The sequence below is a fragment of the Malaclemys terrapin genome, chromosome 3 (assembly GCF_027887155.1).
Source record: "Malaclemys terrapin pileata isolate rMalTer1 chromosome 3, rMalTer1.hap1, whole genome shotgun sequence".
Lineage (NCBI taxonomy): Eukaryota > Metazoa > Chordata > Testudines > Emydidae > Malaclemys > Malaclemys terrapin.
In genome coordinates, this window is record NC_071507.1 from 149,245,681 (window position 1) to 149,262,861 (window position 17,181).

The 17,181-nt window shown below is 40.0% G+C and overlaps 1 protein-coding gene across 1 annotated transcript in view; it reads left to right on the forward strand.

The window, feature by feature from the left end:
• IMPG1 (interphotoreceptor matrix proteoglycan 1) overlaps nucleotides 1-17,181 on the forward strand; it is an 89,738-nt gene that overhangs the window by 71,269 nt on the left and 1,288 nt on the right. Inside the window, exons 13-15 of the mRNA XM_054024479.1 lie at nucleotides 5,077-5,633; nucleotides 6,585-6,804; nucleotides 14,408-14,618. Coding sequence (XP_053880454.1) covers nucleotides 5,077-5,633; nucleotides 6,585-6,804; nucleotides 14,408-14,618 — 988 coding nt within the window. The remainder of the gene's footprint in view (nucleotides 1-5,076; nucleotides 5,634-6,584; nucleotides 6,805-14,407; nucleotides 14,619-17,181) is intronic.

The following is a 17,181-nucleotide window of genomic DNA, read 5'->3' on the forward strand; positions in this document are numbered from 1 at the left end:
GTCCTTCGGCTCAACATGCATTTAAGGTATGAAAGTATCCTACAAATCTGGAAAGCCCAGTTAAAACCAAGAGAGATGGAGAACTAGCAATACATCTGCCAGCCATCACCCTGATTGCTTTGCTTGGGTGTTGCGTCCCATTTCCTCCTCACCTTTCATCTGCTTTATATCTTTCAGAACATAGGTTCTTCAAAGCAGGGTCTTTCTATATATATGTATAGCACCTAGCACATTTTGGTTAATGAGGGTTATAAGGAGAGTAGTTGCACAGGATAGAACTCTGGAGTCATAATATCAAACTATTTTATCAGTACAGCACCAATTGTTAGGGAGTGTTATCGTTACAGTTAGAGGGCAGATGGAATCACCGACATCACAGGAAGTGCTTTTAAAAATACTATAGTCTTCCACAATAACAGTCTGACAACAACAATATGCTGTCGTGGGACAATGTTTAAGAATAACAGAGTCACTTTCTTCTCACGCTGAATAAGGTACTTTATTAGAATAAGGTAAGCAATATTATCCCTAAATCTAGTCACTCTCCCTCTGCTTCACTGCAGAGTTTCTGCTTAGCATTTCTCCCAAACCCTCTTCTGCCTAGATTCCTGATATAAATAGTACTCATCTTCACAAGTAGTAGTGTTTGAGTTATTACTATAGTAATATAGATGCATTGTTGCTAACACACAGAGCTGGGCATCAGAATTGTATTGTATTCAAGGCGCTACCTAAAATTCACTGTGTGAATTCAGATTAGTCACTTAAAACTACCTGTCTTACAAATACCATCACAATTTCACAATCTGCCAAACTCAAGCTCATAAATATTCCATTTTAATTTATCATTTTGGGACAGGGATGCTCCAGAAGGTTGGTGATTTTCCTAACAAAAATGTTCATCAAACACTAATCTCCACCAAACTAAAATCCATTTCTGAGCACACTTGTACCTCACTGCAATCTTGTCTTACTCACTGTCAATCTAACAGCTGATTGTGCCATCAATAAAAGAGAGGACTTATTTACCACAGGACATGGTTAGGTTTATTTTATATAAAACTCTGCCCATTCCCTGATTGATCAGTGTCACAACAAAGCATAAAAGTGAGGAGATGGGAATGATTTATTGCTACAGCTGTCAATAAAATGGGGATATAGAGTTTAAAGCTCCTGTAATTCAATTTTATTAAATTTATACACACACATATATTACAACTAAAGAAGAGTCTTTTACCATATATGCCCATTGACTGTCAGATACACAGCTCTACTTGTTTGTGCTAATCAAAAACCAATTTACTTGGATAAGGGCAGAGGGAGTTCATTATGTTTATATTTACAAACATTTCTGCAACTTCAGTTTATGAGAGATACATACTCAGTTTCTTATTTGATGGTATTTGCAGTATAGACCCCAGTTTTAATGCTGACTGGCACAGGAGGAAGTCTTTGCACTGACAAACTAATTGTGTATGCAATTGTAGTGTTGTTTATTGTTTCTATTGTGGCAGCACTTGAGGATTTTAATCAAGTGTTAAGGCCCCATACTGTAGTACAGCATTTACTGTGGTCATCGCATACACCATTAATGTAACTGAATGGCTTCAGTTTCATCCAGTGTCGTGATATTTCTCTTTTGGCCCTAATAGGACGATAGATCCTTCATTTTCAGCAGTGCAAATTGTATCTCATGACCGCACTCCTGTGTGGAAGAAAATATAAATTGACTCATTTTACAGCCCCTTTGCACTTTCAGGGATCTGTAAAGTGGCCTTAGAGTAAATAGGCCCTCCGCCTCTACATTTCATTCAGTGGTGTTTTTATAGTTTCATAGCATCCAGCAATCCAGTAGTGTCACTCATAGATTTAACAGCACTGTTTTCTTTTCCCCAAGTGCCAATGCTCTGACTTCCTTTTAGTGTTGAACGTTGCATGGTGTGTATTTTATATAAAGAAGAAGCCATTGGGTGGGTGATATGTCAAAATGCAGTTGTGTAATGTAAGCAAACTGGTGTTCTGACTGATTTTAATATCTAGCTATACAATGTCACCAGGATATAATGCTGCTTTCCATACAACCTGTTCAGCTTCCTAGAATCACTGCGCTGAGCTTTTAATGCTCAATTCAGATCCAGTTAACCTCACCTCACTTGGCCAGGTTTTATACCCAGGTAGCTCCACTGTTTTCTATGAGTTCACTCCTGAAGTAAATGAGATCAGAACCTGTCCCTAATCATTCAACCAGCAAACAGAATCAATGTTTACCTATTAATCAGGAAAATCACCTTATCTAAAATGCTGTTGTGACCAAGGGTGCTTCTGTCCAAAATAATAAGGTGCTCAAAGAAAAGGGCTCTGCACTTATGCGGGAGAAGGCAGCAGAATTGATCGGAAAGGTTTGCCGGGCTTGTAACAGGGAAGAAAGAGACGAATGAGCCACAAGCAGCCTCCTATCACCCTCTATGTGTCCTATTTATAGAATGCCCACCACTGTAGTATAAAACTAATAACCCCATCTTCAGAAGGGCAAGAGATACATTCAGCCACCTTCCAATGCCCTTGCTATCTGCCCTCCCCAAACTTCTGATTCTGCTACTTCTAGAAGGGGAGTAAATTATAGTATGTGTGTGGCCTCTCTCCAATTGCCTTTGCTGTAGCAAGCCAAGTGTTTGTTTCTGAGTGACTGTTTCTTGCAAAGCTACCAGGGCACTGTGATATGCTTTGGGATACAATGTTACTGTCATAGTAAACTCAAATATTTAACAAACATTTGTCTAGTATTTGTATTTTCTAAAGTAATTATCAGCAAATTACAGAAATATAATATACAGTCCTGTTACTCAATGCCTGCCTAAACCAGTATTGGAATACGATTTTTGCATAGTGCCTTTCATACTGGTATTCAAGCAGTTTGCAGTGGAGTAAGCTGATGGAGTGACTGTGTAGGCAGAAGCAGCTGCCATAAGGCTGTTAACAGACTCTGCTCTACCCAAGAAGGAACTGTACACCATTGCACCCTCAAAATGATGAATGAAAGAAAATCTGTACCAGTTAGTTTCCCAACCTTGTACAAGGTGGCAACTATGACAGGAAGATTAATCTTTTTTTTCAAGGGCCTAATTCTGAAGTTTTGAACTGCACAAAAAGTTGAGGGCAGATTTTGGTACAGGGCATCTATTTTGAATGTCTGATCATCCTAAAGGAAAGAGGATTTGGACATTTTTGTATCTCCCCACCAAGGCAAACTAGCTTTAAGCTAATGTCTGAAAGAATTCTCATTGGTAATTAAAAGAACTGTGAGTGGCAGCAATATTTTAACAATGGGCTCACTAAAGGAAAAAGCATTCCCTTTAGACTTGGAGAGACTCTGATTGACAGGATTTATCTGCAGATAGGACAGGTGAGGGATTAGCATATTTCTTTACTTTCCCATTTAACAGAAAAGGTCTCCTGTAACCATTAGCAAGAGATGAGGCAACTAATTTATACTAAGGTTCTCACTGCTGGAAATGCATATTTGCTCCTAACCATACAGATCGGATAAGCACAGGCTTACGACTTGTGTTATTTGAAGAGAGGAGAGATAGTATGGAGGGTTTATGGATAACTGTACTAGGTAATATTTTGAAAATACCTCTTTTTTTCCTCTACCCCCAATCCAGTCCATTCTAAGGGGAAATATTTGCTCTTCAGAAGTATTTTTATAAACTGCCAGGGTAAGTGATGTCTGGCAGGGATAATAAAATAGTGTCCAAAGATGGACTTTCCTGCCAAGTTAAGTCAGGAGTTTTGACTAGGAGCCCCTTACAGCCCCCTAACGAGGACATCACTGGAAAAGAGAGAAGTTGCCCTCTTTAGTCTGAAGTTGAAATCTGTCATTTTCTGTTATCTTACTACAGTAAGTTAGCTGATTGTCTGAATTCAAACAGTCTCATTTCTCCATGCTTAAGATTTGAATTTCAACTACACCTCTACTCCGATATAACGTGACCCGATATAACACGAATTTGGATATAATGCAGTAAAGCAGTGCTCGGGGGGGAGGAGGTGGGGCTGCACACTCCGGCGGATCACAGCAAGTTCAATATAACACAGTTTCACCTACAACGCAGTAAGATTTTTTGGCTCCTGAGGACAGCATTATATCGGGGTAGAGGTGTACATTCCTAGACTGCCTCTGAGCTCCAGCAGGCCTCTGAAGGAATCCTATAATCTGGGGCAAATGGTTGTTTTAAATGTAGCAAATGATTCTTTAGGAGGGTTTTGTTTGTTTTTTAAATAGTATATTTACCAAAGTTGACAATCTTTTTTATCTGATTGTATCTGAGGAGGCTGCACAGGTTTGTACAACCACATTTTGAGGTCAGTGGCAAATGCCATCTTTAATCTTTCACAAAGGGGGAGTGGCCAGGAATGACTCAACCCCTGCACTGATCCAAGCAGACAAGTCAAAGCTGCAACCTACACTTTCAGTCAATATAAACTGACAGTGTGATTATGTACATCAAAACCACACGGCACTTTAGCAAAAGTTAGGGAAAGACTTATAAAGTGTAATTATAACTTAAAGCACACACAAAGCTCAGCACGTAACCATGTGGACTGAGCATTTTCCTCCATTTTCTTACTAAGGGCTTGTCTACATTACCAACTGGATCGAGGGGCAGCTATCGATCCAGTGGGGGTTGATTTATCGCATCTAATCTAGATGCGATAAATCAACCGCCGAGCGCTCTCCCGTCAACTCTGGTTCTCCACAAGGGCGAGAGGCACAGGCGGAGTCGATGGGGGAGCGTCAGCCGTCGACTTACCACAGTGAAGACACGCGGTAAGTAGATCTAAGTACGTCGACTTTAGCTACGTTATTCACGTAGCTGAAGTTGCATAACTTAGATCGATCCTCCCCCACAGTTTAGACCAGGCCTGAGTCATCAGAAAGCGGTCATAATAAGACTGTCATGTTCTGATGATGAGTATATTCTCCTTAAAAATGTCTCACTTGAAATGCTATATAAATATTTCATTATGTATATTTTTCAAAATTAAATACTTGCCTCCCCCCACCCTTTGCAGCTGTAAAGATCATAGATCCGCCAGAATCGTCAGGTGATGATATTTTATCGACAGACAGAACTTTACCTTTCTTTATTGATTCAAGTGACCACTCCACCTCCCTGCCTGAAGAAGTCATCATGGCCACATTACCCATTGACCAAATCACACTACTGCCAGCAGTGACTAGTCCACCTCACAGCCACTCCATTATTATAGACCAGACCTTTGAAGTAACAGGTTCACCAGCAGCTGAGAGCAGCATCTCTACTGGCTTCGAAACAGGAGTGCAGGATATTGCTGCAGAACTGGATAGAGTCAACACGATGACCACAGTAATGATGGATGAAGTGGAGTATGGTAGTGGATATATTTCTGGGTCGGAGAGCCAGCCAGCAGAAGCCACCCCAGCTCCTACATTGAAGTATGTAACCACTAGCTCCATGACAACTGCAACCAAAGGCAAAGAGCTAGTGGTTTTCTTCAGCCTGAGAGTAACCAACATGCATTTTTCTGATGACCTCTTCAACAGGAGTTCTCTGGAATACAGGGCACTAGAGCAACAATTCATGCAGCTGGTGAGTAAAAACAGATTGTCTGTGACGTACAGAATTTGAGCACAGATTAAAGAAAAAAATATTTTCCTTGTTAGCTTATATTATTGCTCCCCAGATTAGCAGAAGCAATAAAAAGAGACAAGCTACTAGGGGCATTCATCTAGAAAACGGATTTATTCTGACCAGATCAGTAAGCTAAGGAGAAGCTGGAAAACACAACTGTATGAAGTAGAGCACAGTATAGGGCCCCGTCCTCCAGTTTAATAAAACACCTTGAACTACTATAACAAGTAACTTTTTTTTTTTTTTTTAGTCTGAGATGCTGGCTGTGTAACAGGTAGCAGTGATTTATGAAGGAGAATACATGTAAAAAATAAAAGAAAGAGAGAGAGAAATATTTACCTATGCAAGAAACCACCCACATTCTTGGCAAGTAATTTTAATTAGATTTTTCTTAGCTCCACTTCAGTGGTATGGTAACACTGATTATATCTAAGAATTTAATCCTTATGCTGGATTTATTATCAATCCTTTTAAAATACATCATGAGTTATCAAAGAGAAGGTGATTAGATATAGATTTTCCCCAGAGATACTGTTGGACCATTGGACAACAGTAACATGCTTATTATATCGTGCTCTCACTTGCCTGGATGGAACCCTTTGAAAATAATTGAAGTTGGCTTTTTAGTGAGGTGATTTTTCTTTATTCAGACCCATAAATTCCCCAAACACTGTTTCATTACCGGAAAACTAGCGTCCATCCATCTCAGTACACTATTGAGAAAGATGCAAATAGAGAGACTAATCAAGGCAAATCGAAAACTGGACTTGGTGGTTAAGCACTAGTATTAAAGCCAGAGAAATAAGTGGGTGATTCAGGTACTTGATAATGAAAAGTGAGTATAAGTGAAATTAATAGCAGGTAGGCATTGATAGGGGAATTAAAGTAAAACAACTTCCTGTTTTGCAGCTGCTTCCATATCTTCAATCCAACCTTACAGGATTTAAGCAATTGGAAATACTTAACTTCAGAAATGGAAGTGTGATTGTCAATAGCAAAATGAAGTTTGCTAAGACAGTTCCATACAATATCACAGAAGCTGTGCACTGTGTTTTGGAAGACTTTTGTGATGCTGCAGCCCAGCGCCTGAATTTGGAAATTGACAGCTACTCTCTTGATATTGAGCCAGGTAAGATTATGTTACTAAAAATGTAAAAACAAAAAAATATATACAGCTGACCTTTCAGAGCATTGATACAATTGATGGTTTTACCCAACACAACTGAAAAAAAAAAATTTTCTATTTTAAAGATTATTAATATTGGGCTTCCAGTAGTCAGACTGCCCTTGATCTTTCATTTTAGTAGGAAATTATGGCAACCAGAAATAACTTGGGGATACTTAGAAACTTTCCCAATTATGATAATGTTTATCAGGCTATCAACACACTTTTAAAGTCATCAGCAGTGATTGGAACACATTCCATCTCATAAACCAGCTCTCTCCCCGACGCTGTTTCCTGACATATTCATTCCTCATTTAGCATCATAATTCTCTACTACTTTCCCATAGAAATTGAAATCACCTCAAAAAATCTACAGGTTTGAAACATGTTTAAATCTTTTTGAAGTAAATCCCCTTTCATTTGTGAAAATGAGACCCATCTAGTGGAAACAATGGTGTACCACAACTAAATATTAAAAGAAATCTCAGCCTTCTGCAAAAGGCAGCCAAAAGACCTGTCAAATACCTGCAAGTATTTTAAAATCATCAAACGAAAGTGAAAATATGGCAACAAATTGCAATGGTCACATTGTCCAGTCAGAATGATATTAAGGAAAATGACACAGCATTACAGGGAAAGAATGACCCAGTATAACTGAGAAGAATGCTTTATGACTAACTAACAGCTAAAAAGTGATAGCTTCAAACTCCTGAAAATTACAGTGCTGATGTACACACTGAGTAAAACTTAGCTATAGCCTCGTTCCCTTGGCCTTTGACATCACAATAAAAAATCACTTCCATTAAACTAAAATGTTATAGCTAAAATGGGGAACTTACAAGAGGACATGAAACTGATGTAGAAATTAATATTTTAATCAATGAACTAATTAGATGAACAGCTCTATCACGATCTCTCAGAACCTCCACTGAAAAATTTTTAGTTAAAATATCCACTGATGCGTCAAGAAAAATAGGTTCATTTAACAAGCTAAAATAAACAGGGGAATAAGTAGGAGGCGCAGAAGACCTCAGCTATAGCCTGCTTTCATGACACTAGCCTTAATGGTAAAGAACAAGAGAAGAAAAAGACAGTATCGGACTCAGAAAGCAGAATTGTCTCTAACCGAATGTTCTCCCAGGATTCTCCATACGGCATCATTTACACTTTAAAGAATGCATTCCTTTAATAATGCGGAAACAGCAATGTGAACTGATAACTAGGGAGACAGTCAAATGTAATCCGACATGAATGCCCAACACAATGCATTCAGCCCGTTCTCACTACAACAATTACAAAAGCGATGCTAATACAAATTGTATCTTTTCAAGCACATGCATCTGAGCCCAAGAGATGAACATGTAGGGAAATAAAATGAGAAAGGGAAAGCTCTCCATGGAGATATGGAAAAGGCAAGGTAAGAGTAAATATTGACTTTAAAGACTGCAAAGAGATGCAGCTGAGGGAAATGAATTACCTGCAGTACTCACCATTTCCATGTATAAATCACAAAGTGGTACTGATTCCAGCAAGAAAGCAAAAACAGGATTGCACAAATATTTAAATGCATGATGTCAGGTTCCCTCTGCTTAACATTCACCAGACTGCTGTGAGGGGATCCAAACAACTCCACGAACCCTTAGTTTGCTGGGGCTCGACAGAGTTCAGGTATTGTCCTTGGCTTTGGGCCTCTAGACTCATACACTTTAAGGTCAGAAGGGACCATTATGATGATCTAGTCTGACCTCCCGCATGATGCGGGCCACAAAGCCGTCCCAACCCTTTCCCTTGACTGCTGTTGAAGTCCCCAAATCCTGTGGTTTAGAGACTTCAAGCAGCAGAGAATCCTCCAGCTAGCAACCCCTGCCCCATGCTGCGGAGGAAGGCAAAAAACCTCCAGGGCCTCTGCCAATCTACCTTGGAGGAAAATTCCTTCCCGACCCTAAATATGGCGATCAGTAGAACCCCGAGCACATAGGCAAGATTCTCCAGCCAGACCCTCATTGGCCATTGATACTAATTACCAGCGATGGCACTCACTCCACGTGTGGCCTTCAAATCTGACACCCCTCTTGACAGTGTTGGCCCCACAGCCCAATTGCCTAGGCCCTGAAACTAGTGCCATATCCCCCACACATCCCCAGCAGCTCTTGCACATTCCCCAAAATCCCACTGAAGTTGTTTGCTTTCTGGTTCGTCTTCTGGTCTTCCTCTTCAGGGGTACATGACAGTGAAAGCACACAGACTTTGCACAGGACTCTAAACACAATTTACCCTTTACTTAACAGCATAAGAAATACACAGCTCTAGACAAAAGGCATGCATTTTCCCTCCCTCAGTTACCTCACCATTCTGGAGAGTTCTTTGGGCTTGGACAGAGGCCTCTGGGATGCCTGGAATCCTTCTCCTGAAGCTCAGTTTAGAAACATGGAGCCTCTCTTTCCCTCTCTAGATTAGCTAACTTTCCCTTATCTTGGTTGATCCACAGTTAAATTAATCCCACTGCTTCCCATTTCCTTCTTTTCTGCCCCAAACTTCCTGTGTTCCATCTCTCTCTCTCTCTCTAAAATGGACCTTTCTTTTATAAACTCCAGCACTATTTTTCAGGTGACTTCCTGATTCGCCTCAACAGCTGATAACACATCCTTACCAAGACACAATGCTGCCAAGCAACCTCTCCTCTGATAAACCAAAAAGAATGAGTACTTGTGGCACCTTAGAGACTAACCAATTTATTTGAGCATAAGCTTTCGTGGGCTAAAATCCACTTCATCGGATGCATGCAGTGGAAAATACAGTAGGAAGATGTGTGTGTGTGTATACACACACACACACACACACACACACTGAGAACATGAAAAAATGGGTGTTGCCATACCAACTCTAATGAGACTAATTAAGGTGGGCTATTATCAGCAGGAGAAAAAAAAAACTTTTGTATTGATAATCAGGATGGCCCATTTTCCAACAGTTGACAAGGTGATGTGAGTAGCAGTAGGGGAAAAATAAACATGGGGAAATAGTTTTTACTTTGTGTAATGACCCATCCACTCCAGTCTTTATTCAAGCCTAATTTAATGGTGTCCGGTTTGCAAATTAATTCCAATTCTGCAATTTATCGTTGAAGTCAGTTTTTGAAGTTTTTTTGTTGGAGAATTGCGACTTTTAGGTCTGTAATTGAGTGACCAGGGAGGCTGAAATGTTCTCTGACTGGTTTTTGAATGTTATAATTCTTGACGTCTGTAGTGTTTTTGTTGTGTGGTATGTGGTTGCTGGTGAGTATTTGTTTCCGGTAACCTACTGACCACTATACTCACCTACACATGCCTCCAGCTTTCATCCGGACCACATCACACGATCCATTGTCTACAGCCAAGCTCTAAGATACAACTGTGTTTGCTACAATCCCTCAGGCAGAGGCAAACACCTACAAGATCTCTATCAAGTATTCTTAAAACTTCAATACCCACCTGCTGAAGTGAAGAAACAGATTGACAGAGCCAGAAAAATACCCAGAAGTCACATTCTTAGTTGGGCCTGTCCTGGAGTAAGTAACAGAACCCCACTAGTCATCCCCTTCAGCCCCCAACTAAAACCTCTCCAGCGCATCATCAAGGATCTACAACCTATCCTGAAGGACGATCCCTCACTCTCACAGGTCTTGGGAGACAGGTCAGTCCTTGCTTACAGACAGCCCCCAAACATGAAGCAAATACTCACCAGCAACCACACACCACACAACAATAACGTTAACCCAGGAACCTATCGTTGCAACAAAGCCCGTTGCCAACTCTGTCCTCATATCTATTCAAGGGACACCATCATAGGACCTAATCACATCAGCCACACCATGAGAGGCTCATTCACCTGTACGTCTACCAATGTGATATATGCCATTATATGCAAGCAATGCCCCTCTGCCATGTACATTGGCCAGACCGGACAGTCTCTACACAAATGAATAAATGGACACAAATCAGATGTCAAAAATTATAACTTCAAAAACCAGTCAAAGAACACTTCAACCTCCCTGGTCACTCAATTACAGACCTAAAAGTTGCAATTCTCCAACAAAAAAAACTTCAAAAAATGACTCCAATGAGAAACTGCAGAATTGGAATTAATTTGCAAACTGGACACCATTAAATTAGGCTTGAATAAAAGACTGGGAGTGGATGGGTCATTACACAAAGTAAAAACTATTTCCCCATGTTTATTTTTCCCCTACTGCTACTCACATCACCTTGTCAACTGTTGGAAAATGGGCCATCCTGATTATCACTACAAAAGTTTTTTTTTTCTCCTGCGGATAATAGCCCACCTTAATTAGTCTCATTAGAGTTGGTATGGCAACACTCATTTTTTCATGTTATATATATATATATATACACATATACACACATTTTTATATATATATCTTCCTACTGTATTTTCCACTGCATGCATCCAATGAAGTGGGTTTTAGCCCACGAAAGCTTATGCTCAAATAAATTGGTTAGTCTCTAAGGTGCCACGAGTACTCCTCATTCTTTTTGCTGATACTGACTAACACGGATACCACTCTGAAAACTGATAAAGCAGTTCTCCTCGGTAAAAGCCAATCTTTTGTCTCAAGGTTTCCACCTGAATAGGCAACTATTTTAGTAACAAACCATTGTCCCTCATATGGTACAGGTCTGTCAGAAAATAAGGGATCCCACATCCAGATAGAGGCATTCCAAGATACACCACTTTCATAACAACCAGAATTCATAAGTTGTACATAAACAGATTCCCCAACTCATTAGCCATGAAAATGGACCACCCACTATCTGGAAAGAATGTTCTTCTAAGGCCCAAGTAGCATCAACATGACTCCAACCTGAATCAGTCGAGAGTCTGATCACCACCTTGAAAGATAGGTTCACTTACTACTTTTAAAATTATCAACTCTACTTTGTCCTTAGCCAACAGAAAGAATGGTAAATCCTTATTTCATGGCTAGTGAACAGATTTCATGACTGGTATTCATTACATGAGCACAAAAAGCAATCTTCTTGCACATTGTAAAAGTCAATTTTAATGGTTTAAAAAAGCGTACTGAATACATGCTCCACCTTTTGTGTAGAAGAGTGAATAAATTTCACAGCAGCGGTACAGTGTCATTGGGAACGATTTTAATGGCAGTGGTGGATTCTCCATTTCTTGCAGTCTTCAGATTAAGACTGGATGCCGTTGTGGAAGATATGCTTTAATCAAATGCAAGTTATTGGGCGCACTACAGGAGTAACTGGATGAAGTTCAAAGGCCTGCAATGCACAAGAGGTCAAACAAGATAATCTAATGGTCTTTCTGGCCCTAAAATCTATGAATCTAAGCATAATTCTAATTCTATTTCTATTACACACACACTTTGTTCCCAAAAATATGTAATCAACATTTCAATTTATCTTGACAATTGTATGTACTGATTTACTTTATTTTTACTTATAAGCAAGCGAAGATAGACACTAGTGAGAGTCATCTAGGCAATAACTAGCCTTGTAAAATGCTGGGGGGAGGCAGGATGACACATTTCAGTGGATCCAGCTAATATTTTTTGTTTCTATCTATGATTCTGTAGCTAACAGGCTTTTTATTGTTGTTGTGGTGGTGGTTTTTTTAAAGAGAAAAACTGTTTCTCTGTGAACATTGATATAGAATACCACTCCGGGCTAAAACCTGTTTAAGTTATTTCACTTCCTTTCTGTAAAATAAGAGCTAACAATTTTTGATTTACAAACTTATTGCTTTGCTACAGAATGTTTTTTTTTAATTTTCATTCAAAAATAATTATTAAAACAGTAAAGAATTTTTTCTATTACATTTAGACAGGGATTTGTCAGTCAGCCATTACAGATATTTACTTTATTGCTGACAATTTTTTTTTTTTTTTTGGCTTCAAACTTAGTAGAAATCAAAGTTCTTCATTCCAATAACAAAGTGGATGCCAAAGTGACATCATCTTATGAGTACCAAAGATAGATTTAAAACAGCCTCCCTAGTCTTTAAATTTGAAGGAGAAGCTAATCATGGAATTGTATAGAAGGTTAGAGCTGAAAGAGACCTATTGATCATTCAATCCATTTCACTCTTTGTATAGGCAGATATGAGCACCCTCAAGCATGGCTGAGATTTTCAGTGCCACCAGGGAGGACTCAGTGTTCAGTTCTCATTGCAATTGATGGCACTGGTCATCCATATCCTCTAAAGGCTTTGAAAATCTCAGCCAGCGGGTTTATAGTTAATAGGTAGGATGTCCAACATGAATCCGCTTTTGAAACTAATGTTTATTTTCCCTAGAAAGGCAAATCTTAAGGCCCATTATTGCAGAGATAACATCATTTTGACATTTTAAGAGCTGTTGATAGTTAATCTTTATATAATAGACCCATGCTTATCTCTACAGCTAAGGTAAAGGCTGCATTTTCTCAGCTCCGTTTAACAGTTCAGGCTTCTCATATGCACCTTTGAGGCCATGTCACTCCACCCATGCCTATATCTCTGCTCTCATTTCCTCCTTTTACCCTTCCCAACATTCTCTGCACACTTATCCCCAGGATTTTCCCACACTAATGCGCACGGTTGAAATAATTTGCTACTCATTAATTGTATCCTCAGGCCTAAGGATTTAGCATGGCTCTCATCTCCCATACTTCCATCCAGATACCAAATGATACTCCTACCAAAAAATATGTACATTGGATATAGCCTTCCTCCCCACTGCTTCCATCTAACAGCCTCATCATGCTAGGAAGACTCATGCCGAGTCCCCTGCTGATTTTTGGTGTGAGGCGGGGACTGAAACCTGGCAAGAGGAGGAAGCAGGGTAAGGCAGTCCACAGGAGAATTAGAGGTGCTTGGAAGGAGGAAATATGGCTTCAGGCTGCAGTCCTGGCTTGGTCCTTTCTTCTAGCATCAATAGACCTTCATCTTCCCCAATACAGTGTCTCATAGCAGCCTCCTTCCCAAACCCAGAAAACCAGCAAGTTATGATGGTTTCATACACCTCATGAAAGGAGATTGTCCTAAAAGGTAAACCACCTTACTTCCACAAAGACATTCACACATGGCTCTCCCCTAGAGAATGCCACCATTTCTAGCTAGCAGTGTCACTCTGTACTATACACAGGGATGGTCCTGTTTTTAACTTGTCCTTAATCAGATTGCAAGCTACTTGTGACAAGAATCACATTTTTTTGTATGTATGTGCAAATATAGTACTAGCACTCCCCAAAAGTAAAAGATGATAGAATCAGAACACCCACATGCAAAAAAGTCTCTACAGTTCAAACATAAAAACATGACTCTGAATATGTGGGAAGGAAACAGATTGTGCAAGAAAAATATAATAGCAATTTTCTGTGCTATCTGAGGAAAGAAAAATGTACAGCTTCCTTTTATGCTGAGATATAGTCCCACCAATTGATATAGAAGGAGCCTGGCTGTAGTGAATCTCTTTTGTTCTCTGTAGCAGCCTCAAGTTCTGCCAAGTACACTGGGATAATGCCTCAACGCATCCACTAATAATGTCTCTATCTTATTACAGCTGATCGAGCAGACCCATGCAAATTCATGGCATGTGATGAATTTTCAGAGTGCATTACAAATGAATGGACAAAAGAGGCAGACTGCCTTTGTAAACCTGGTTACGCAAGCCGAGATGGACTGCCATGTCGGAGTCTATGTGAGATGCAGCCACATCTTTGTGTTAACGGCGGAAAATGTGAATTAGTTCCAGGAAAAGGAGCTGTCTGCAGGTAGGCAAATTATATTTCTCATTAATTCTGCTGAACAATAGTTCCTGAAAAATCAGTTATACGAAGAGTTACAATTGGGATTACCCTTTTTCAGGAGTATCAAGTGCAAGCCAATGCGTGTAAAATTATATAGACATTTTGATCTAGATTGAGGTATTGTTCCATTGACAAAGTACCTTGCACAAGGAATATTTTCACTGAAGTCAATGGGACTATTTAAGCAGTCAAGTACTGCACAATATCAGTAAGGGCATCACAATTTTATTCTTTATTAGAAAGGAAACATCATTGACCTAGGTTACAAGTAACTTGAAATGATATTCTTCTTGATTTTCAAAATGCAACTATTCTGACATTTTGGAAAATCAAATAACATTTGTTCACGTTTTTGGCCATTGGTAAAATAGGTATATCTGTGAGGAATTAACTTTTGGCTGGGTTGTATAAAATACATTTTAAAATACTATTGTAAGCATATATATATACACACACACACACATACACATACACACACACACACACACACACACACGGTATCCACCACTGTAATAGCTGGTCACCTTACAAAGCATATGTTGAGACAGTCAAGATCTTTTTATGATCAGACACCCTGCTGCCCACAGCTTTCAAAGTAATCAAGCGAGCCGGGATTCCATTGGTTGGGAAGGCATGATGTTTCTTGCAACTCTTTGTAAATGTGACCAGACACCATATTTTCACAGGGAGCAAATTCAGGAGTATGGGCCAATTACTGAGAATGTCATGCAATCCAGACACACAAACTTCCCCTTAGTGTTCAAAAGGAGTGTAGATTGTACAGTAGGTCAAAGACGATGAGGCTCTTACACAGGATGTCCAGAACCTTGAGTGTTACCCAGCAGTTGATTGACTGCCATTGTAACAAGCCGAGTACAGATCTGATTAGCCCAATCAATCATTCTTAGTACTGACCTCAAGAGGTCAGTATATGCTAATTAGAGCATTCAATATCAGCTACAAACAATAAGAACATTGAACAACTTCTGCATATCATGACTGTAGAGGAATTATCCACTACATTGTATACTGTTAGTGTTTAAAATGTACAATAGTTGACTTACCTTAACTCTTTTTGCCTCTGTTGGCTTGTCTGGTTATGCTGAAAGAATGACAGGAGACATTAGACATGGGTTTAATTAGGCCTCAACTTTATTATTAGACAGATGTCTGCGACTAACCCGGTAGATAAAATGTGTGCAGTGCAGATGCAAAATTTATGTCCCTTCAGCAGATTCACTGACGGGACCTTACCAATTCCAACCAATTTTTTTTGGGGGGGGGGAGGGGACTCTTCCACAGCTCCCCCATCTACCATGCCCCCTCGTAGGAGGGGTTAAGGTGGACTATAACGATGAGGGGGCTGGCTCCCTGTTGTACCAATCATAGGAGTCCCCAACTGCCCCCCGGCTTGCTAAATTACCAAGCACCTCTCCTTAATTTCTTTTCCAAGCCATTTTTTCGTTCTTTTGTGCCTTAATTTATGGAGTACCTGCACTGAACATCCGCTGTACACTTAAATAAAAAGTTGTGACATGTGACCTACCACCCATCATGCTTTGCATGAACACAGCCTACCTGAACCTGCTGCGAGGAAGGCGAACTCCCCCCTCTCCCCCCCCCCACACACACACACTGCACCTGGCCAATATGGTAGTAAGGGAAAAATTCCTTCCCAGCCCCCCTTAATGGGGCGGCTAGAGTAATGCCCACAGCAGATATAGCTAAACACCGGCATATTTGTGACCTAATTGGGGAGGGGGAGGTTGGGTGCTGCCCAGCCTGTTCTGAGTGAAGAGGGGAGGGGCCAGGCCCAGCTGACCTTTTTAAACCCCTCATTCCTAGGTGGTGAATCTTCCACCATGCTGACTGCTCTTCCAGCAGCTTTAAGTCTTCCCTCCTCCCTCGAACCAGAAAGCATTGCGCCTTCTTCTGACCAGCCAGTCAAACTCCTCCCTGCTTAAGTGCAGGGTGGCGATTCTTAGAGAAGAACAGGATGTTGACGCTTGAAGCTCAGATTGAGTTCTGAAGAGACACTGCTGAATTCCCTATATGCAAATTCATGATAGCAGACTTGCTGTATTTTGCAACAATAAACTTAACTGGGATCTAATGCCCATAATATATCTACCCAAGATCATGATTTTGCAAGGTCAGAATTTTGTCCACAGAGTCAAATGGCTTAGCTTAAATGCAGATAATGAACATAATGAGAATACAAGTTTATTAAAAATAATGAATACAATGCCTGTGAATTGTGTCTGGTTACATACTTATATAATTCCAATATAAACTTAAAAAGCTTGTGCAAGCAAAACCAAGAAAGGTATGAAAATAGCAGATCATTGATACCAATGGAAGTACTTCCAAGTAAGAACTTGGTAAGGCAAGTAAAATTCAGTCCAATGTTTGCTTCATTTCCAAAATTACTTCAAACCTGACTGATGTTCACTTCTGATAATCTATGAACCTACCTTCTCATAGAAAAACCAGAGGTCTCATCCAACATTTTGGAAGAGGTTTATTT